The sequence below is a fragment of the Mirounga angustirostris genome, unplaced genomic scaffold (assembly GCF_029215605.1).
Source record: "Mirounga angustirostris isolate CCGP_5_RB_7025 unplaced genomic scaffold, mMirAng1.0.hap1 SCAF_3, whole genome shotgun sequence".
NCBI lineage: Eukaryota > Metazoa > Chordata > Mammalia > Carnivora > Phocidae > Mirounga > Mirounga angustirostris.
Window position 1 is genome coordinate 111,886,503 of NW_026991711.1, and position 23,747 is coordinate 111,910,249.

The window sequence follows — 23,747 nt, forward strand, 5'->3', positions numbered from 1 at the left end:
AAGCTTTGTGGTAACATGGTTAAAGGTATTGCTGTGAAGGTGTTTATGGTCAAAAATGGTAAGCAAACACAAATGGGAAGAAATATTATTTGTTTGGCCCTCCCCTATGCCCCCCTTCCCTCCTTCCTTTCCACTTCCCTTCCTTCCTTCCTTTCTTTTTCTACCTTCTTGCCTAGGGATTCCCTTGCTATTAGTTGTGTAATATATAATAATAAGAAGAAAGAGATAGTTACCCAGGGCAAATATCTTTTGCACTTGATCAGGGAAGAAACAAAATAAAACAGAACATATTTTGTACAGTATGTTAGCCTGCTGAGTTGTCATAGGAGACCAGAAAACTATACTCTTGTTCAAACTTATGAAGTTAGAAAAAAAAAAAACATGCAAATTAAGTGTGAAACATAAATTATTCTGAAAACAAACAAGAACAGCAACATTAAAGGAACAGGGTCATCAAGGGAAATTCAAATCCAGGACACAGCTGCATAAAACCTTGGACAGTGAAGAGTAGCAGTACTCATGGAAAGAAGGAAAGGATTACATTAAAAGAGAATGCTCAATGAAAAGGAAATGGACTGAATCTATTTTTATTTAGAGGAGGCCATTGTTAGATATTTTAATTATTGTTTAAAATATCTTTAAGGAACAGCTTCCATTTACATTACAGAAAACAGAATGGAATTTTGCTTCATTTGTTGAGTGTCTTTATAGCTATAGGATATAGAAAGTGAATATACTGCTACCTAATGTGGTCAAAGAAGAGATTACTCATTCATTAATTTAGTAATTCAACAGGAGGAAGGGGGGCATAGAGGAGGGCCAAACAAATAATATTTCTTCCCATTTGTTTTCCTGCTATGTGATGAGCATTAGTGGTTCAAAATTAAGAAGGTATAGTCCTCAACTTTCATGTACTTAAAATCCTGCAGGGGTTCACTGTAAAGTAAATGTAGTCATGGAGGTATACGTAGAGTTCAAGAGGAACACAAAAGTACCCCTAAGTCATACCAGGGACACAAAGATTAAAGGAAGTTTTGAAGGACTATAAAAGTTATTGTAATGGGGGGGGAACACCCTAGTGATGGGTGTGTTGCCAGTGGGTTGGGAGAAGTTAAGCATCTCAAGCATTCTAAAATCATTTCTGCAAGGGCGCCTGGGTGGCTCAATTGGTTAAGCGACTGCCTTCGGCTCAGGTCATGATCCTGGAGTCCCTGGATTGAGTCCCGCATAGGGCTCCCTGCTGGCAGGGAGCCTGCTTCTGCCTCTGACCCTCCCCCCTCTCATGTGCTCTCTCTCTCTCATTCTCTCTGTCTCAAATAAATTTAAAAAAAAAAAATCTTATAAAAAAATAAAAATAAATAAAATCATGTCTGCAAAAGCTGGAAACAGTCTAAAATTGCAAGTGATTAGTTTCTATTAGGCCAGGAGGTATATTTTGGTGTCCAGAAGGAGGTGCTAGAGGTGAAAGGGGCACAAAGCACAAAGGTCTGTGTGATACACTGTATAAAGCAAGCTTTATATTCTAAAGCAGAGAAGGAATTGAAGGGTGTTAAAATGGGAGGTATGATATAATCTGACATGCATTGCAGGAAGATAGCGCCATGCTCAAGCTAAGTGGTGGTATTCTTTAGAGTACTGAAGAGGTGGTAAGAAAATCCATGTGGATTCGATTTCAGTAATATTCTCTTGTATCTAGTATCTGTCATTAATAAGAAGCTATTATTTGCAAAATAGTGCCTGTCATTCTTATATCCATTTTGTGCTCTCTCCTGCTCTGTCCTATAATCAGAGTGGCTAATCCCTGTAAACTATACTTCCCAAGCTCCCTTGTCCACTGATCTTTTAGTAAGGTTGACTGATTGTAGTTACTCACGGGAGATCAACAGGAAGAGGGGAGAAGTCAGGTTACTTCTCCAAATACCAGTCAATTTTATTATAGTTTTTAAATTAAAAAAAAAAATTAATAGGGCTTCAAGGATAGTTGAGTAGGGTGGTAAGACACCTCCAAAAATAGCCATATATACAAGATGAAATTTGTAAATTTTAAAATAAAGGTACAAAATATTCTTAGGGCTCAAGCAGGGAGTGAGAACTACTAGCTGATTACAGAAAAAGAGAAAAGAAAAAGAAATAGGCTTCATATGCTGAAATGTTTGAATTCACTCAAGCCATAATTTATTCTGGGGCAAGAGTTGAAAGAATCACAGAGTTCTGTTCCCGTTGCATCACTGACCTTCATAATATTCCTGGTCTCCTTGTATTTCTCTCTGTATATCTGCTTTGAGCCCTATTTCTGTGCTTCCTGTTTTGGCCCTTATCTGATAGAAAAGGAGCTTATCATGCAGCTGTGTGGTCAGGGAGAGGCAGGTAGGTGATCAGGTGGTAAGAGAGACAAGTAAATACCTGATCTTTACCAGGGGAACCAAGAACTGATGATGTGGATTGGGAGCAGCAGAATAATTTGGGATCGAAAGCTATTCTCTAGTTTCTGGATCCAGAGAAAAAAATACTTGGAAAGATTATTCCCAACATCTATGAACTGGAAAACACACAAATTTCCTATATGGATATGGAAGAGAAAGGGATTTTTGGAGGTGGGATAAGGGGAGTACAATTGGGAGAAGTTCCTTGTTAAATTTTAATATAAAAAGATCATTCTTTTGTTGATTTTTTATTTTGTTTTCGGATTATGTTTCTGTCAGAAAGATAGTGTCACAGTCACGTGTAACAGAGAAAAGGACCTGGACAGAGTACCCATGTCTGCTAGATGGACAAAGAGAAAATCAACCAGTCAGCTGAAACCAAAACATCAGCATCAGGGAAAACAAAACCTATGGCAACACAACCTCTCTTCTTTTTAATGTTCAGAGACGCGGTGTGTGGCATACTCAGTGAATATTAGCGTCCAGTAGATATTGGCTTAATAAATGAATGGTGAAATAAATGACAAGACACATTTTTACTGGCACTTGGATAAAACATAATTTTAAAGACTTGATATGGGAAATAAAGTATTCTTTTACTTATCCTCAAATCCAAGTGGTTTCCAACATATACACTTAGACCAAAATTATTAGTATTATTTTTAATGAAAAAGTTTTCTCTTCTTGGGTTGAAACAGTGGGTCAAATTTTATAGACACCCGAAAGCTGTCCAAAAACAATTTGCCCTTGAAATGTGGAAACCTGAAGTGTGAACTGCCAAACACGATGCAGTCATCTATTGACATCTTCATTCCCTTCCCAAGGTATGAGATTAAGCTTTCTTTTATTTTAATGATGAAAATATTGGGTCTGTAGTATAGAAGAGTAAACTTGAATTTTCTTAATAAAAAAATACAAAGTATCATTGGCAAAACTGCAATATCCGTCCAAAAAAATGAAGCACAATAGACAGAATATTCCATGGGCAGATGTTAACTTAAAGTGTGCATTGTTTGGGAAAGGAGTTAATTAACAACTTATTAATTGGATAGAAAATCTGAAACTGTTGTACTTCTAGCAAATACATAATTTTCTTCAAGTATTATTAAAGCATTTTTGTTGTACCTATTAAAGATTCTTGTCTCTAAGTTAATTTCATTATGCTAATAAGCTATCATCGTTACAGAACCTAAGCTTTGATCCATGTTAATTGTCGTGATCTTCAAAGACAAAGTCACCACTTACTTTAAATGAATTTTACATCTTTTTAAAGAATCACACGGAAATTAGGGGAAGTAATTAATTTTTTATTATGTGTCTCAATATTTTTAAGGGAGGAAGTCAATGGTATTGGCTAGAATTCATTTTAACATTTAACTAGGGAAAACAGCATGAGGCAAAAAAACTGTTCAGATGCAAAAGATTAAAGAAAATTTGAAACTGGGACCTAATTTGTCTTGATAAACTTTGGTGTTTAATATGCTTCTTTTGTTCTCAGTGTGAAACTGCAGGGTTTTGATTTGTAAAAACTTTTTGAAGAATTAATTCTTTCTAATTTTTATTCATTTCTTTGTCTTTCTTTTACAGTAAGACAGACAAGTTGACCTTCAAACTATAACACTTTTAAATATCTATGAACTTACAAGGTTAAATCTATTAGTGATCTGGTATTAGCTATTGTACACTAACAGAGTATGTTTCTTCTGAAGCAGATTAGACCTAGCTGTTCCTATATAATAACTAGTTATTTGAACCTTAAGGGGTATAAGCAAATAATGTTATTAAATTATTTGCATTTCTCTTTGTAATGAGAAAAGGTCAAGTATGGAAATATTAACTCCTTCATTTTGTGAAAATTTTTTACATGAAGATGGAAATGTACTGGTTTTATCTTTGTTATAATCAGAGTAAGGTGCAGGTTAGAGACATTTTTCAAGCCCCAAGAAACTAGATAAAAAACTGGGTCAGAATCCAGACAGGCAAAAGCAAAAGCATAATATGGTCTATTTTTTTCTTAAACTTTCAGAGAGAAGGAATGAATTACCAAAATTGTAAGAATTAATTTTGTAATCATTTATGCCATATCAAGTCACCTGACATTCATTTTGGAAAAATATGGGGTATGAAAGGGATACATTAAACATACATTAAAAGAACAACAACATAAACACAAGAATTCACCAAATGATGTAAATAGGTGCTTCACAGAGAATAGAAATGTATTAAATGGGATTTTTTAGAGAAAATCTAGTGGCTGTAATATAACTGTTAGCAAAGAGGAACATCACAGTACAACAAACAAGCTAATGATGAGGTTTTACTTTGCTATGAAGGATTTCTGATCCCATTGGAGAGGTGATGAACTCATCATAATAATTTCTTAAGAGATAAACCAATAGTTCTCAGTTCTTTCTGTGTGAAAATTAGGTGGTGATGACAAAAATGTGAATTCTAGCATGGTGCCCAAGGCTTTATGTTTTTAACAAGTATTCATAGGTGATTCTAATGCAGATGGTTCATAGACCACAAACCTTAAACATTGATAAGATTAAGAACAAACTCAAATTTTATCTGATGATAAACTTTCTCTGACTTTAAAATACATTTTTAAAAAATACACTTCAATTCATAAAATTCTTTATTAGTCAAGGTTCCACAATATATCTAGAAAATAGCCATATAAATTAAAATGTTGGCTTAATAACTTTAGTATTAGTGGCATCTTATGTACTATGTTAGAATGACTGAAAACAACACAACTGCTTAATTACATTAACTAAGGTATGTCAAAACTTTAATACACCTTAAATTAGTACTGTCTTCTTCAAAAATGGTGGACCTATACACCTTTTATGGTAAGCCATTTTGTATTGTCTCCTTTGCATGTTATAGACGCTTCATGGATGATCGCTAAATGGAGAAATTGGATTTTAATCTTTTATGTTGTAATCCAGTGAATGGCCCGATTTAAGATTATCCACTTTAGTTGCCAAGCATGGCTGTTTTCATAAAAATCCTAACTATAGACACAGAATAAGCATTTTCTCCTTGAAATTATTCTAAAAACTGTGCTGGAATTTCTGAAGTTATTTGCATGAATTTTGCAATACTTGAAGTTCTATAATAATACATGAACATGTGTTCCATGTGCCATCTTACAAATAGACCAAACCACACATGTGCGTGTGTACAAAGGTCTAATTTTTCCTAGACCTGTTGTGCTGTTAGGGGAGTTCTGCATTATATTTTGAGATCGGGTTCCTGGTGAGTGTAATTTAGGGTAAAAAGACTTACAAATTATTTACATTAAAAACTAACTTCTAAATCTCCACTAAATAGCCCCTGTATCCTTTAAAATCTCCCTCAAACATGTTAAATCACACTTCAAATGCATTCTAGAAATAATAATAGTGTATGAAATCCTTCTTACATTAAAGATGTTGACTTTGCTACATGGAAGGATTTGGAGACATGATAAAGATGGCAAAGAGCTCAAAGCTCATCCCTCATAGGATTGTGTTAGTCTGGGATCGGGGAGAGAAGAGGCATATGATTCACATCTAGTTTTGTCAATTTCTTTCTAACATGTCAGAGGGGCCTGATTAAGATGGAAGGGAAAAGTAAAATTCATAGAGAGGTTTCCCACTATTGGGACTATAAGGGATGAATAAGGTGTGCAGTGCTTTTTTTTTGATAGATCTTAGCATAGAAATTGACAGCTTCACATACCTCTCTTTATCCCAGCCAAAGCCACCTGGACATTAACAGAAGAGGCCACTGCTACACGTGATGGTTTAGAGCAAAATGTGCCTTATACAAATGGCAGATCGAAGGAGAAATATATGAAGGATCAAACCCTCTATGTATAGTTTTAGTAAATTAAATACTTTAGATTAGGCTTCCATATGATAAAATTATGAATAAACAAATTTAAGGTTAGGAGATAAGAGACCTAGGAAACTAGAACTGTTAAATAACAAATCAGAGATGGAGTTTATTGCATAAAAATCTTTGTTGCAAGATTTTTTTTTTGTAACACTATCAGAGCAACCCTGCAATGGCTTCAAAGAAATTTGTGATCAAAGGTGTAGCAAATCTATGATTAAGGACCATAACCTAGACTTTGCCAAATGCTATATACATCGAAGGGCAATACTTCTGAATAATATCTGATTTGTTTCTAAACATCCCATGGCTTTCCACCCAAAGGAATAAAATATATGTTAAAGGAAATAGTCATTTTCCCAGCTTTTGCTTGAAAAGGATCATTAACATTTTTTATTTATTGTACTTTATAACACAGGTTACAAACTGGCATCAGCCATATTTTGTTTGGCTTACACAATATTTTAAAATATTTCAAAGTTAGTTTCTAGCATTTAAATATCATGTGTTTTTATACAAATAGTTGGACATCCAGCTTTAATCAAAAAAATCTGTTATCTGAAAATGTTGAGTGTATTTCCTTATTTCCTTTGACGTAGCAAAAACAGTATGGGGCCCAGTGGAAATTTCCTCCTTTAAAGTCATGTTCTGTGCTCTCCTGTTCACCTTAGCACCTGTGTAGCAGACTTTCCTTATTTAAATAATTTGTCTAAGACCTAAAGACACTTGAGTTTGCCTCAACTGATCAAAACATGGTCTACTAGAAATAAACAGGAATCCAGTATCCACTCCTAGGGAGCGCTCCATGCGAAAATTACTGAGCTAGGTTGAAATTCAAGAAGGTATTAAGAACGATATTGTGAGGGATGAAAGGACAGTGGAAAAAGAAGAGACTAAACTATTGTCTGGAGGGACCCAGCCAGATAGGGTCTTGTTGCAATTACCTTTTGCAGCACTTGAGAAACCCTTGGGTGAGTCTGTACTTAGCAAATCTTAGATTAAGAGAAATGAAATGTTAAGGTTTGTTGCAAATTATTTTCATTTCTGCATATAGTAAGTAACATTCTAACCTAAAAATGTAAAAATACCTCTGACTGAAGATTGTTAGAAGATGTTTGGGGTTAACTGTGTTAGATGCTTTCCTCTTCTAAAGACCTTTGCTTTTAACTAAATGCTTGCTTATCTTTCTAATTTAACATAGTCCCACATTCTTCTTTGTAGTAATTTTGGGCTATCTGATAACATATAATGGAAAACATGTTTATGTCTTCCACCAGTTCTTGTTGCATATTTCAAATGCTTAGAACAACAATTTTCAGAAGCTTTCATTAAGGTTAATTTAAAAACTACATTAAATACAAACAGATTTTCTCACAAACAAAATGCAATGTGTACTTAACAGACTTCTGTATGTTATATTTGATAAACTACCTCATATAAATGCAAATTTTGACTTTCTGCCAGAACCAGGTGGTATGGAAAATATTTCTATTAAACAAATAATGCTGGAAGAGCAAACTTCAAGCACTGGTATGTTGCATAGGAAAAGAGGATGTTTTCATTCAGGTTTGATGTATATTTTCAGGTTGACCTTTTCGTATACAAAATGAAATAAGCATACTGGAAAATAATATGTGGTGAGCTGTTGTCTTTGGTGTGAAAGAAGATTCAGGAAAATATACTTGGGGAGGGATTTTACATATTCAGAGAAATAGGCTAAAATATTTTCTTCTGTTTTGCATGGTTATTTGCTAGCATCATCTCATCTCCTTTGGTAGTTATCTGAACAGCTTTCATCTCAATCACTAACTAAAATTGAGCAAGGAGAGCTAAATAAAGCAGGATGATTCCAAACATTGCCTCACATGGAAAAGCTTTTTTTTTTTGAACTCTCGGCCAGACAAAATACAATCAGAACATAAAAGCAAACAGAAGACCTCCCCAAACCGATAACACTAGACTAACCATGAGAAAAATATTAGAAAAAAACAAAATCAAGAGACATTCTACTAATTATCTGATCAGTACTCCTTAAGATTTGTCAAGGTCATCAGAAACAAGGAAAATCTGTGATACAGACCAAAGGAGACTATGGAGACATGACAACTAAATGTAATGTATTGTTCTGCATGGTATCTTGAAATAGAATAATGATATGGAAAAATTAGTGAAATCCAAATAAAGCATGCAATTTAGTTAATAGTAATGTAGCAATGTTTGCTCAATAATTCTGATAAATGTACTATAGTAATGGAAGATGTTAACAGTAAGTGTGCAGGGCACATGGGAATTCTCTGTACAATGTTTATAACTTTCCTGTAAATCTAAAACTATCCCCTCAAAAAAGTTTTTATATTAAAAAAAAAGCAAATAGAAGATAAATGGAGGAAATATTTTTTGTTGTTAAGGTACATATCGATCCTTATGAGGATGTTTCTTAATCAGTTTTTTGTTTATGTTTCGCCGAACTATAGGACACACAATGCTACGTTGGTTTCAGGTGCACAACATAGTGATTTGGCAGCCCTATATGTTATGTGATGCTCACCGGAAGTGTAGCTACCATCTGTCACCATGCAACGCTATTGTAATACCATTGACTATATTCCCTAAGCTGTGCCTTTTATCCCTGTGACTTGTTCATCTCCTAACTGGAAGCCTATATCCCACTCCCTTTTGCATCTTTCTGCCCATCCTTTCACCCACTGCCCTCTGACAAACCCCAGTTCTCTGTATTTATAAGTCTGTTTCTGCTTTTCTTAGTTTTTTTCACCTGTTTTGGTTTATAGATTCCACATAAAAGTGAAATCATACAGTATTTGTCTTTCTCTGACTTATTTCACTTGGCATAATATGGTTTAGGGCCATCCATGTTGTTTCAAATGGCAAGCTCTCATTCTTTTTTATGGCTTGGTAATATTCCATATATATATATTTATATTTAAATATATTTATATGTAATACTACATCTTCAGTATCCATTCATCTACTGATGGACAGTTAGGTTGCTATTATCTTGGCTACTGTAAATAATGTTTCAATGAACATAGGGGTGCATGTATCTTTTCCAACAAGTGTTTTCTTTTGGGGGGTGGATAAATACCTAGTAGTGAAACTACTGGATTGTGTGGTATTTTTATTTTTAATTTCTAGAAGAAACTCCATACTGTTGTCCATAGTGGTTGTACCAATTTACATTCCCACCATCAGTGCACGAGGGGTCCTTTTTCTCCACATCCTCACCAACACTTGTTATTTCTTGTCTTTTTGATACTAGCCATTCTGACAGGGGTGAGGTGATATCTCATTGTGGTTTTGATTTGTATTTCCCTGATGATTAGTGATGTTGAGCATCTTTTCATTTGTCTGTTGGCCATCTGTATATCTTCTTTGGTAAAATGCCTATTTAGGTCCTCTGCCCATTATTTAATCAGATTATTTTTACTATTGATGATCATTCTTAATCAGAGATGGTGATGAGTGTAAACACTATAATACACTTTCTTGCTTAATTTCACACATGGGGTCCTCCAAAGGATTAGGTGTGCCATCTTAAAGAAAGTTGTTGCCTACATCAAGTGCAATGGGAAAATCCATGACTTTGACTCTGTGGGTATCAGGTTGTGAACATTAGGCCTAACAAACTTACTCCTTACTATGGTGGGATCTGAAGACACTATAGAAATGTTTGGCTCAAGACAAGGCTTTAATATTTAATAATGTTGCAAATCATTTAAAAACACTATTGATTATATGCAATATGGAAATCATATGCAATTTTAAAATATTCAAAATTGGAACAATACAATAATTTTTAGGTTTGATATTATAGGTTACATATCTAAAAGTAAAATAGGAAATTCAGGGCACCTGGGTGGCTTAGTTGGTTAAGCAACTGCCTTTGGCTCAGGTCATGATCTCAGAGTCCTGGGATTGAGCCCCGCATTGGGCTCCCTGCTCAGCAGCAAGTCTGCTTCTCCCTCTCCCTCTGTGATCTCTCTCACTCTCACTCTCTCTCAAATAAATAAATAAATAAAAATCTTAAAAAAATAAAATAAAAGTAAAATATGAAATCTAAATACATGTGATGAAGATGAAGGAGGAGGAAGAGAGATTTGGGGGGGTCTCTGGTCTAAGCACTGAGCTTAGAACATTACATACTCTGTAAATTTGTATTACTTATTTTATGGATGAACAACAAGATTCAGAGAGAATAAGTAACTTTCCTAAACACACCTTGTAAGTAATGTAGTAGTAACTTTACTCTCCTCAGTTACTCTTGACAACCTCTATCACCATCCTCATCAAACTTTCTTACTTATTTAAGTCTCCTGGGTCTTTATCTTCTTGGCATTCATCCCTGTCTCTCCCATTAGATTGAGGACTCATTTTTATGGTGTCAGAGATCATACATGATATAGCTGAGATTCTAACCCAAGTTCACATAACTCCAAAGTCTGTATACTTCAATTAAACCAGTGAATTAACATGCCTCCAGTAGAGTGTATTTGCCTTTGAAGTACTAATAAACAGATTTTATACCTGAAAATGTTAAAGGACTTCCTGACCAAAGTACCCATTACCAAAATGTTTTATTTATTTTCTTACAAGAGAGTAAGGATTAAATTTCTCTTTGGTGAAATATCTATTAACTTTCAAATGTAAATGTTGATGTATATTAACTACATAATATAAAACTGTGTAGGAATTTTAAAAAAGTGAATCGAGGACAGAGGAGAAAGAGAGGATGAGATACTTTGAAAGGTCTTAATAAACAGTTACTTGGAAGAGGACAGTAGATTTTGCTTTTGGTGGTGTTTTTTGTTTGTTTGTGTAATATAAGAACTTAGGTTTCATCCCTCTAAAAATAGTGAATGTTTTCATAAGAAATATGAACATAGACTGGGCTAGTTGAGACCTCTGAAAATCACTTCACACCTCTGACCTAATATGTTATTTCTGCTAATATGAGATTAACATTACTGATGTACAAAATAATTTCATAATTGTCTCTAACAACATCTAACTGAGCATACAACTCCTAAGAGGCAAGCAGTTTCAATAAAATAATCTTCATTAATATCATACTTAAATTTATTTCATGTAAAATCAAAATGGAGCCAAGGTTCATGAACTTTCAGAAAAAGATCTCTTATTCTCTCATTGAAATGGGAATAGTTTCCTAAGAAATTTTTATTTTTAGAGAGCTAGTAAGCTAGGTATACATATAGATAATGAGTACAACCAATATTCTATTCTAAGAGGAAGTTAAATTTCAACATCAGAGATGTTTTTATTAATTCTCTATATCAAACATTATTCTGAATCCTTGAGAGAATTCACAAGTCAGAGAGGGTTTGATTATATGATTCTGATGGTAGGTTAATAAAATCATGTGTGCTCGAGCATATTTAATGAGGAAGCTGACAAATGGCATCCATTTTATAACAAAACCAATATTTGCCTTGTTAAGTTGGGCAAATTCATTTCTCTAAAATTTTATTTAATATCAAAAGAACAAAATTCAAAAAATATGCAAAACCAGAGACTTCCAAAATTGAATATGAAGTGAAACATTATCAAAAACTGTATTAAGCTGGTCTAGATTAGTTATTATTTAAAGCAGATAGTCACAAATATTCAGCTTTTAAGGTAAGGTTCTCATATATTTAAATATGAGTGACTTCAAATTTAATACTATTATTATTTCTTTACTTTTTTCCAGGGAAAATTTTAGATTTTGAGCCAAGTATGGAATTATATGGTTGGAGGTTACATAATGCAGACCTAGAGTGTTTTATATTATGTCTACGAAACAGAGCATTAGATTTCACAAAGAAAGTCATAGAGATGCCACATTGTTGAAATTTCTGATCTGGTTGCAATGCTTAGGTTTGAAAGAAAAGCCCAAGGGCTAATTTACAAAACAATTACTTTCGCTTTTCTGCACCCCTGATGCCCCCAAACACCAGAATTTGCACTTTTGAACAGGCAAAATAAATTCTCTTTTCTCCTTACTAAACTTTAAACTTTCAAATGTTTCTTATCTAACTTTAAATACTTTCCTTAGGGGCTCTGCTGGCCGGAAAAAAATGCAGGGCAGCTGAGAAAGGTGTTCCCAGCTCAGCCATTCTGTTTATCTATCTGCTTAGCTCCAGTTCATTCTAAAGCATAGGCACATAAAGAATCCTACCAGGGGCATCTATAAAATATGTAGCATCACTTTAAAACAGTAGCTTATGTCATGATTTTTAACACATTATATTTACTTCCAAAAGAAAGGATTCAAAGTATCACCAATCAGACCCTATTTTTCTTACTATTGAATGCCATATTCTATCCCTTTAAAGCTCACTTTTAACCGTCGTCAGAAAATATATAGGCACTTATTACATACAATATACCTATTAAATACATATCTAAATTTTCTCATCTCCTAAAGTTTCTCTTGATAGGTCTTTTTTTTAAATTTTTTTAAAGATTTTATTTATTTATTTGACAGAGAGAGAGACAGCGAGAGAGGGAACACAAGCAGGGGGGAGTGGGAGAGGGAGAAGCAGGCTTCCCTCTGAGCAGGGAGCCCGATGCGGGGCTCGATCCCAGGACCCTGGGATCATGACCTGAGCCGAAGGCAGACGCTTAACGACTGATCCACCCAGGCGCCCCTCTTGATAGGTCTTCTTAAGGTCAGCAATCTATTAATTATAAGTTATTAATTTGCCATATGAAAAACAGATAGCTTTCCTTGCTAATCAAAAATAAATGAAAAATAAATGTAGGATTGATACAAAGATGGCCTCTGTCTGCATAAATGGACACCTTTGAAGTCTCTCTGATTCTCCCCAAAGACACTCATACCTTCTAAGTACCACATAACTTTCCTCTCATCATTGCTCTTGAGAACAGCTATCACCATTCTTGTCAATCTTTCTATCCTATCAAGTCTCCCTGGTCTTCATCCTCTTAGCATTGTGTCTTGTTTCTCCCTTTAGATTGAGGTCTCCTCTCTATTGTCTCATATTCAGGCTTTTAGCTGTATGTGTCCAAAGACAGTTCTTTAGATTGTATCCAGTGCTGCAGTATACTTCTGCCTGGATGAAGGATGCTTCCATCATTGAAATAACTTTTTATCAAGGATGACACATAAGTATTTCAATGATGGAATCACCAATATCTAGGGTGATCCCACATCCAGGATTGCCAAGACAGTTCTGTTTAATGCTTGTTATCTCCAGGTGATCATTAACACATCTGCTTATACTCTCAAAAGTCCTTATTTGATCACCATGTCAATAACCAATTTGTTAAGACAAGTTGAATGGGAATAAACTCATAAGACTTGAGGGATAAATTTACTATTTTAGGCAGGAACACTATTTGAATTATGTGCAGTGAATATCCCTGTACTCCTAATAAGAATAAATGCATAAAAGCCAAGCTTTAAAGGGTCCTCTATTCAAGTTGCACAAAAACGCCCCAAAGGCAAATAAATGGAGCTGTTTCAGTCCAATAGCTTCAGTGATCATATGCTAGTAATTAGAATTTATAAGTTTAAATATGCCAATTTGGTTTCAGTAACAAGATTGTGATAAACAACTAATAATAAGATATCTAAGTTATATTTATAGTGGTAGTATTATTCTGAGATACTTCCAATAGCAGCCTAGATTGAAAAAGGAAAACAGCACATACTGATGGACAGTGATATGTCAGGCATTAAGATAGGTATTATAATTATGCAACATGACTATAAATACAGATATGTTAACACAGAGTGATCAAAGGGCCTCATGGAGGATCATGTTAACGAGAAGTTAATCTCTTGGGATAAATGAAAAGCCAGAGAGAAGACAAATGAGATAGATACTCATAGGATACAATAACGTCCCATTCTACATGGACAATGAGGAGGTTCAACAATGCCTGGATGATTGCTATTGTGGAAAGCTCATATCATCCTTGCAGGTGGGAAGAAAAATGTTTGCAAGCAGGAATGAGCTGGGGAAGAGAACAGAGACAACTGAGAAGCAACTTCTGACCACTCCTAAGAAGTGACACATCCTGGGAAATGAAAAGGCTGAACCCAGCCAAAAATATACCCCAGATTAGCCCATGCACAGTTGAGAACAGAATAAAAGACACTGGGGTTGAGAGAGGCTTTGCATATTGAGGACACTCAGAAATTCTCAGGGTAAAGTACAGTGTATGCATTTAATGCTGGTGAGCATTTTCTGTGTTATGTTTTCTTTTCTGTAACCTTTGTGACAAGAGCTTTTGTCCTATAGGCAGAGGAAGTGAGAAACATGTTATTTAGTAGTGTCCTATAAAATGTATTATTTGAGGTAGTTCAGAAACAATTGCATGAATGGATGCACTTCACCATGATATTTATTCTACCCTCAAAACAAACTTAGGGAAGTAGATATTATCCCACATGACAGATGTGGAGACTGAGGATAGGCAGATCAGGTAACTTATCCAAGGTCCCACAGGCAATTAATGGCAGAGCAACTCTAACTCCAAAGTGCACTTCTTTTAGACCATAGATGAATGCTTTTCAAAAGTAAATATTTGTGGCTATCACCTGATTTTTGTTTTTGCTTTTATATTTTTTTGAATGAAAACTTTGAAGCAGGCAATCTGGGATGGGCCTAACATGTTATGATGATAATGCTGTCAGTTCACAGACCATACTTTAAGTAGCAAGGGTGAAGTAGAGAGGTGAAGTCACAGGGTGCCTTTATTCTTTAATTTTCAGGATTATTATTATTTTTTAAGATTTTATTTATTTATTTGACAGAGAGAGACACAGCGAGAGAGGGAACACAAGCAGGGGGAGTGGGAGAGGGAGAAGCAGGCCTCCTGCAGAGCAGGGAGTCCGACGCGGGGCTCGATCCCAGGACCCTGGGATCATGACCTGAGCCGAAGGCAGATGCTTAACGACTGAGCCACCCAGGTGCCCCCAATTTTCAGGATTATTAATGCACCTTTTATTATAAGTTATTTAAAGACTTGCAGCCATTTTTTGGAGTCACATTGCTTTTTATTTAAGGAATTCTAAACTACCATGTATGAAATTGACTCCCATCACCATTTGTACTTTCTAATCAAGTATAATATTTTGTTGGAATGGATGATTGCAGATGCAACCATTTGTGAGTTAATGATATATTTTCAAAATGAAACAGGATCATAATGCTAGGTTGATGCAATGCAATATTTCTCTGTAGTCTATAGTTTGCTTCCATAGTTGCTGTCAAACTGCCCACTAACAATAGTTTTTTTGCTCTGCAGGTAGCATTCAAAGCTATCTCCTGCCTGTGGAAATTTAAATTTTAGTTGAACTGTTTAATGTTTTTTTTATAAAGCAAAACTAAAAATGCAAAATAAATACGAAGCAATAAAACAAAAATGAACACACCCAAGTTAAAGTTCTATCATTCAACCAGCTATCACCAGTATAATTTTAGTAAGACTGTTTTCATGAATCTCATAGATACTAAATTTTGAAAGGATTTCCTCCCCTATATATTTCACAGTTCTTTTTTTAATTTAATTTTATTATGTTATGTTAGTCACCATACAATACATCATTAGTTTTTGATGTAGTGATCCACGATCCATTGTTTTCATATAACACCCAGTGCTCCATGCAGTACGTGCCCTCCTTAATACCCACCACGGGGCTAACCAATCCCCCCTCCCCCCTCCCCTCTAAAACCCTGTTTGTTTCTCAGGTCCATAGTCTCTCATGGTTCATCTCTCCCTCCAATTCCCCCCGCCCATTTTTCCCTTCCTTCTCCTAATGTCCTCCATGTTATTCCTTATGTTCCACAAATAAGTGAAACCATATGATAATTGACTTTCTCTACTTGACTTATTCCACTTAGCATAAACTCCTCCAGTCCTATCCATGTTGATGTAAAAGTTGGGTATTCATCTTTTCTGATGGTTGAGTAATATTCCATTGTATATATGGACCACATCTTCTTTATCCATTCATCTGTTGAAGGGCATCTCAGCTCTTTCCACAGTTTGGCTATTGCAGACATTGCTGCTATGAACATTGGGGTGCATATGACCCTTCTTTTCACTACATCTGTATCTTTGGGGTAAATACTCAGTAGTGCAATTGCTGGGTCATAGGGTAGCTCTATTTTTAAATTTTTGAGGAAACTCCACACTGTTTTCCAAAGTGACTGTACCAACTTGCATTCCCACCAACAGTGTAAGAGGGTTCCCCTTTCTCCACAACCTTTCCAACATTCGTTGTTTCTTTCCCTGTCCATTTTGCCATTCTAACTGGTGTAAGGTGGTATCTCAGTGTGGTTTTGATTTGGATTTCCCTGATGGCTAATGATGATGAGCATTTTTTCATGTGTCTGTTAGCCATTTGTATGTCTTCTTCAGAGAAGTGTCTGTTCATCTCTTCTGCCCACTTTTTGACTTGATTATTTGTTTTTTGGGTGTTGAGTTTAAGAAGTTCTTTATAGATTTTGGATACCAGCCCTTTATCTGTAGTGTCATTTGCAAATATCTTCTCCCATTCTGTGGGTTGCCTCTTTGTTTTGTTGACTGTTTCCTTTGCTGTGCAGAAGCTTTTTATCTTGATGTAGTCCCAAAAGTTCATTTTTGCTTTTGTTTCACTAGGTTTTGGAGATGTATCTTGAAAGAAGTTGCTGTGGCCGATGTCAAAGATGTTACTGCCTATGTTCTCCTCTAGGATTTGGATGGATTCCTGTCTCACATTGAGGTCTTTCATCCACTTTGAGTTTATCTTTGTGAATGGTGTTAGAGAATGGTCGAGTTTCATTCTTCTGCATGTGGCTGTCCAATTTTCCCAGCACCATTTATTGAAGAGACTGTCTTTTTTCCATTGCATGTTTTTTCCTGCTTTGTCAAAGATTATTTGACCATAGAGTTGAGGGTCCATATCTGGGTTCTCTATTCTGTTCCATTGGTCTGTATGTCTGTTTTTGTGCCAGTACCATGCTGTCTTGGTGATCACTGCTTTGTAATATAGCTTGAAATTGGGCAATGTGATGCCCCCAGCTTTGTTTTTCTTTTTCAACATCTCCTTGGCGATTCGGGTTTTTTTTTTTTTTTTTTTTTTTGTTGTTGAGGTTTTTTTTTTTTTTTTATTCTTATGTTAATCCCCATACATTACATCATTAGTTTTAGATGAAGTGTTCCATGATTCATTGTTTGTGCATAACACCCAGTGCTCCATGCAGAATGTGCCCTCCTCAATACCCACCACGAGGCTAACCCATCCTCCCACCCCCCTCCCCTCTAGAACCCTGTTTGTTTTTCAGAGTCCATCGTCTCTCATGGTTCGTCTACCCCTCCGATTTCCCCTGCTTCATTCTTCCCCTCCCGCTACCTTCTTCTTCTTCTTTTTTTTTTTTTTTCCTTAACATATATTGCATTATTTGTTTCGGAGGTACAGATCTGAGATTCAGCAGTCTTGCACAATTCACAGCGCTTACCAGAGCACATACCCTCCCCAGTGTCTATCACCCAGTCACCCCATCCCTCCCACCCCACCCCCCACTCAAGCAACCCTCAGTTTGCTTCCTGCAATGAAGAATTCCTCATATCAGTGAGATCATATGATACATGTCTTTCTCTGTTTGACTTATTTCACTCAACATAATACCCTCCAGTTCCATCCACGTCGTTGCAAATGGCAAGATCTCATTCCTTTTGATGGCTGCATAATATTCCATTGTATATATATACTACATCTTCTTTATCCATTCATCTGTCGATGGACATCTTGGCTCTTTCCACAGTTTGGTTATTGTGGACATTGCTGCTATAAACATCGGGGTGCACTTTTGTATCTTTGGGGTAAATACCCAGGAGTGCAATTGCTGGATCATATGGTAGCTCTATTTTCAACTTTTTGAGGAACCTCCATACAGTTTTCCAGAGTGGCTGCACTAGCTTGCATTCCCAACAACAGTGTAGGAGGGTTTCCCTTTCTCCGCATCCCCGCCAACATCTGTCGTTTCCTGACTTGTTAATTTTAGCCATTCTGACTGGTGTGAGGTGGTATCTCATTGAGGTTTTGATTTGGATTTCCCTGATGCCGAGTGATATTGAGCACTTTTTCATGTCTCTGTTGGCCATTTGGATGTCTTCTTTGGAAAAATGTCTGTTCATGTCTTCTGCCCATTTCTTGATTGGTTTCTTTGTTCTTTGGGTGTTGAGTTTGATGAGTTCCTTATAGATTTTGGATACTAGCCCTTTATCTGATATGTCATTTGCAAATATCTTCTCCCATTCTGTCAGTTGTCTTTTGGTTTTGTTGACTGTTTCCTTTGCTTTGCAAAAGCTTTTTATCTTGATGAAGTCCCAAGAGTTCATTTTTGCCCTTGCTTCCCTTGCCTTTGGCGATGTTTCTAGGAAGAAGTTGCTTCGGCTGAGGTCAAAGAGGTTGCTGCCTGTGTTCTCCTTTAGGATTTGGATGGACTCCTGTCTCACGTTGAGGTCTTTCAACCATTTGGAGTCTATTTTTGTGTGTGGTGTAAGGAAACGGTCCAGTTTCATTCTTCTGCATGTGGCTATCCAATTTTCCCAACACCATTTGTTGAAGAGACTGTCTTTGTTCCATTGGACATTCTTTCCTGCTTTGTCAAAGATGAGTTGACCATAGAGTTGAGGGTCCATTTCTGGGCTCTCTATTCTGTTCCATTCATCTATGTGTCTGTTTTTGTGCCAGTACCATGCTATCTTAATGATGACAGCTTTGTAATAGAGCTGGAAGTCTGGAATTGTGATGCCGCCGGCTTTGCTTTTCTTTTTCAACATTCCTCTGGCTATTCGGGGTCTTTTCTGGTTCCATACAAATTTTAGGATTATTTGTTCCATTTCTTTGAAATAAGTGGATGGTATTTTGATGGGGATTGCATTGAATGTGTAGATTGCTCTAGGTAGCATTGACATCTTCACAATATTTGTTCTTCCAATCCATGAGCATGGAACGTTTTTCCATTTCTTTGTGTCTTCCTCAATTTCTTTCATGAGTATTTTATAGTTTTCTGAGTACAGATCCTTTGTCTCTTTGGTTAGATTTATTCCTAGTTATCTTATGGTTTTGGGTACAATTGTAAATGGGATTGACTCCTTAATTTCTCTTTCTTCTGTCTTGTTGTTGGTGTATAGGAATGCCACTGACTTCTGTGCATTGATTTTGTATCCTGCCACTTTACTGAATTCCTGTATGAGTTCTAGCAGTTTTGGGGTGGAGTCTTTGGGGTTTTCCACATAAAGTATCATATCATCTGCAAAGAGTGAGAGTTTGACTTCTTCTTTGCCGATTTGGATGCCTTTGATTTCTTTTTGTTGTCTGATTGCTGTGGCTAGGACTTCCAATACTATGTTGAATAGCAGTGGTGATAGTGGACATCCCTGCCGTGTTCCTGACCTTAGGGGGAAAGCTCTCAGTTTTTCCCCATTGAGAATGATATTTGCTGTAGGTTTTTCATAGATGGCTTTTATGATATTGAGGTATGTACCCTCGATCCCTATACTCTGAAGAGTTTTGATCAAGAAAGCATGCTGTACTTTGTCAAAAGCTTTTTCTGCATCTATTGAGAGGATCATATGATTCTTGTTCTTTCTTTTGTTAATGTATTGTATCACATTGATTGATTTGTGGACGTTGAACCAACCTTGCAGCCCAGGGATAAATCCCACTTGGTCATGGTGAATAATCCTTTTAATGTACTGTTGGATCCTATTGGCTAATATTTTGGTGAGAATTTTTGCATCCATGTTCATCAGGGATATTGGTCTGTAATTCTCCTTTTTGATGGGGTCTTTGCCTGGTTTTGGGATCAAGGTAATGCTGGCCTCATAAAATGAGTTTGGAAGTTTTCCTTCCATTTCTATTTTTTGGAACAGTTTCAGAAGAATAGGTATTAATTCTTTTTGAAATGTTTGGTAGAATTCCCCTGGGAAGCCATCTGGCCCTGGGCTTTTGTTTTTTGGGAGATTTTTGATGACTGCTTCAATTTCTTTGGTGGTTATACGTCTGTTCAGGTTTTCTATTTCATCCTGGTTCAGTTTTGGTAGTTGATACATCTCTAGGAATGCCTCCATTTCTTCCAGGTTATCTAATTTGCTGGCATAGAGTTGCTCATAATATGTTCTTAGAATTGTTTGTATTTCTTTGGTGTTGGTTGTGATCTCTCCTCTTTCATTCATGATTTTGTTGATTTGGGTCATTTCTCTTCTCTTTTTGATAAGTCTGGCCAGGGGTTTATCAATCTTGTTAATTCTTTCAAAGAACCAGCTCCTAGTTTCGTTGATCTGTTCTACTGTTCTTTTAGTTTCTATTTCATTGATTTCTGCTCTGATCTTTATTATTTCTCTTCTCCTGCTAGGTTTAGGCTTTATTTGCTATTCTTTCTCCACCTCCTTTAGGTGTAGGGTTAGGTTGTGTATTTGAGACCTTTCTTGTTTCTTGAGAAAGGCTTGTATTGCTATATACTTTCCTCTCAGGATTGCCTTTGCTGCGTCCCAAAGATTTTGAATAGTTGTGTTTTCATTTTCATTGATTTCCATGCATTTTTTTAATTCTTCTTTAATTTCCTGGTGGACCCATTCATTCTTCAGTAGGATGCTCTTTAGCCTCCATGTATTTGAGTTCTTTCCGACTTTCCTCTTGTGATTGAGTTCTAGTTTCAAAGCATTGTGGTCTGAAAATAGGCAGGGAATGATCCCAATCTTTTGGTACCGGTTGAGACCTGATTTATGACCTAGGATGTGATCGATTCTGGAGAATGCTCCATGGGCACTAGAGAAGAATGTGTATTCCGTTGTTTTGGGGTGGAATGTTCTGAATATGTCTGTGAAGTCCATTTGGTCCAGTGTGTCATTTAAAGTCTTTATTTCCTTGTTGATCTTTTGCTTAGACGATCTGTCCATTTCAGAGAGGGGGGTGTTAAAGTCCCCCACTATTATTGTATTGTTGTCGATGTGTATCTTTGCTTTTGTTATTAATTGCCTTATATAATTGGCTGCTTCCATGTTAGGGGCATAGATATTTACAATTGTTAGATCTTCTTGTTGGATAGATCCTTTAAGTAGGATATAATGTCCTTCCTCATCTCTTATTACAGTCTTTGGTTTAAAATCTAATTTGTCTGATATAAGGATAGCCACCCCAGCTTTCTTTTGGTGTCCATTAGCATGGTAAATGGTTTTCCACCCCCTCACTTTCAATCTGGGGGTGTCTTTGGTTCTAAAATGAGTCTCTTGCAGACAGCATATCGATGGGTCTTGTTTTTTAATCCAGTCTGATAGCCTGTGTCTTTTGATTGGGGCATTTAGCCCATTTACATTCAGGGTAACTATTGAAAGATAGGAATTTAGTGCCATTGTATTGCCTGTAAGGTGACTGTTACCGTATATTGTCTGTGTTCCTTTCTGGTCTATGTTGCTTTTAGGCTCTCTCTTTGCTTAGAGGACCCCTTTCAAGATTTCCTGTAGGGCTGGTTTTGTGTTTGCAAATTCCTTTAGTTTTTGTTTGTCCTGGAAGTTTTTTATCTCTCCTTCAATTTTCAATGACAGCCTAGCTGGATAGAGTATTCTTGGCTGCATATTTTTCTCATTTAGTGCTCTGAATATATCCTGCCAGTCTTTTCTGGCCTGCCTGGTCTCTGTGGATAGGTCTGTTGCCAATCTAATGTTTCTACCCTTGTAGGTTACATATCTCTTCTCCCGAGCTGCTTTCAGGATTTTCTCTTTGTCTATGAGACTCGTAAGTTTTACTATGAGATGTCGGGGTGTTGACCTATTTTTATTGATTTTGAGAGGGGTTCTCTGTGCTTCCTGGATTTTCATGCCTGTTTCCTTCCCCAAATTAGGGAAGTTCTCTGCTATAATTTGCTCCATTATACCTTCTGCCTCTCTCTCTCTTTCTTCTTCTTCTGGGATCCCAATTATTCTAATGTTGTTTCGTCTTATGGTATCGCTTATCTCTCGAATTCTGCCCTCGTGATCCAGTAGTTGTTTATCTCTCTTTTTCTCAGCTTCTTTATTTTCCATCATTTCATCTTCTATGTTACTGATTCTCTCTTCTGCCTCATTTATTCTAGCAGTTAGCACCCCCATTTTTGATTGCACCTCATTAATAGCCTTTTTGATTTCTACTTGGTTGGATTTTAGCTCTTTTACTTATCCAGGAAGGGTTTCTCTAATAACTTCCATGCTTTTTTCAAGCCCAGCTAGTATCTTTAAAGTGATGATTCTGAACTCTAGATCTGACATCGTACTAATGTCCGTATTGAGTAGGTCCCTGGCAGTCGGTACTACCTCTTTTTCTTTTTGTTGAGGTGATTTTTCCCGTCTTGTCATTTTGTGCAGAGGAGAATAGATTAATGAGAGAACAAAATGCTAGCAGAGTAACAACGTCCCCAGAAAATATACTCTAAACAAATCATAAAAGACCTGAAGCAGTGGGAAAAGAAAGGGAAAGAGAGAAAAAAGAGAAAGAAATAAAAAAGAAAAACAAAAAGATAAAGATAAAAACAAAAACAAACAAAACAACACAACAACAACAACAAAAAAACAGAATGTGATCAAATATGATCAGGCTGGTATATAGATCAGTGCCACACACTAGATTTGGGGTGTATTTTGGTCTGTTAGAAGGAAGTGCCTCCCAAAATTTTAAAGAAGGAAAAACTTATATATGTAGAAAAATAAGGGTTGATATGATGAAGGGATGTAATATGACTGTAAAGATGGAAATTATAAAAAATTTTATAAAAGGAATTGATAAGAAGTTGTTTGAAAAAAGAAAGAAGAGGATTTAAAAAAAGAAAAAAGAAAACAAAAAAAAGGGAGAGGATGTGATCAGGCAGGGGAATGGAAAACACCATATACTAGAGATTTAGGGTATATTTTAATCTGTTAGAAGAAACTATCTCAAAATTTTAAAGAGAGAACAACTTATATATATAAGCCAAAAATATGGGTAACTACTATGAAGGGATAGAATATGACTCTAAAAATGAAAAATAAAAATGTTTTTTTTAAAAAAGGGATTGATAAGATGTTGGTTGAAAAAGGGAAAAAGAAAAATTCAAAAAGAAAAAAAAAGAAAAAAAGACAGTTAAAAAAAATTAACTTTGAAAGACTAAAGAATCATGGTAAAAAAGCCATGAATTCTATGTGCAGTATTCCCCTAGCGCTGGAGTTCTGCCGTTCTCATTGATCAGTAAACTTGGTCTTGGCTGGCTGTTCTTGCTGATCTTCTGGGGAGGGGCCTGTTGCCGTGGTTTCCAAATGTCTCTGCCGGAGGCGGAATTGCCCTGCCCTTGCCCCCTCCCGGCTAAGTAATCTGCTCGGGTTTGCTCTCTGGGGCTTTTGTTCCCTGCGAGCTTTCCGTACAGCTTTGGAGGCGGAGAGTGAAAATGGCGGCCT

At 36.1% G+C, this 23,747-nt stretch overlaps 1 protein-coding gene across 14 annotated transcripts in view; it reads left to right on the forward strand.

Annotated features, from left to right (window-relative positions):
* LOC123839428 (uncharacterized) overlaps positions 1 to 23,747 on the forward strand; it is a 280,569-nt gene that overhangs the window by 133,712 nt on the left and 123,110 nt on the right. For 8 of the 14 annotated variants that reach the window (XM_064586484.1, XM_064586483.1, XM_064586479.1 and 5 more), the window contains one exon: positions 3,122 to 3,247. The exons of the other annotated variants lie outside the window; for them this stretch is intronic. In XM_064586484.1, coding sequence (XP_064442554.1) covers positions 3,122 to 3,247 — 126 coding nt within the window. The remainder of the gene's footprint in view (positions 1 to 3,121; positions 3,248 to 23,747) is intronic. 14 annotated transcript variants of the gene reach the window in all.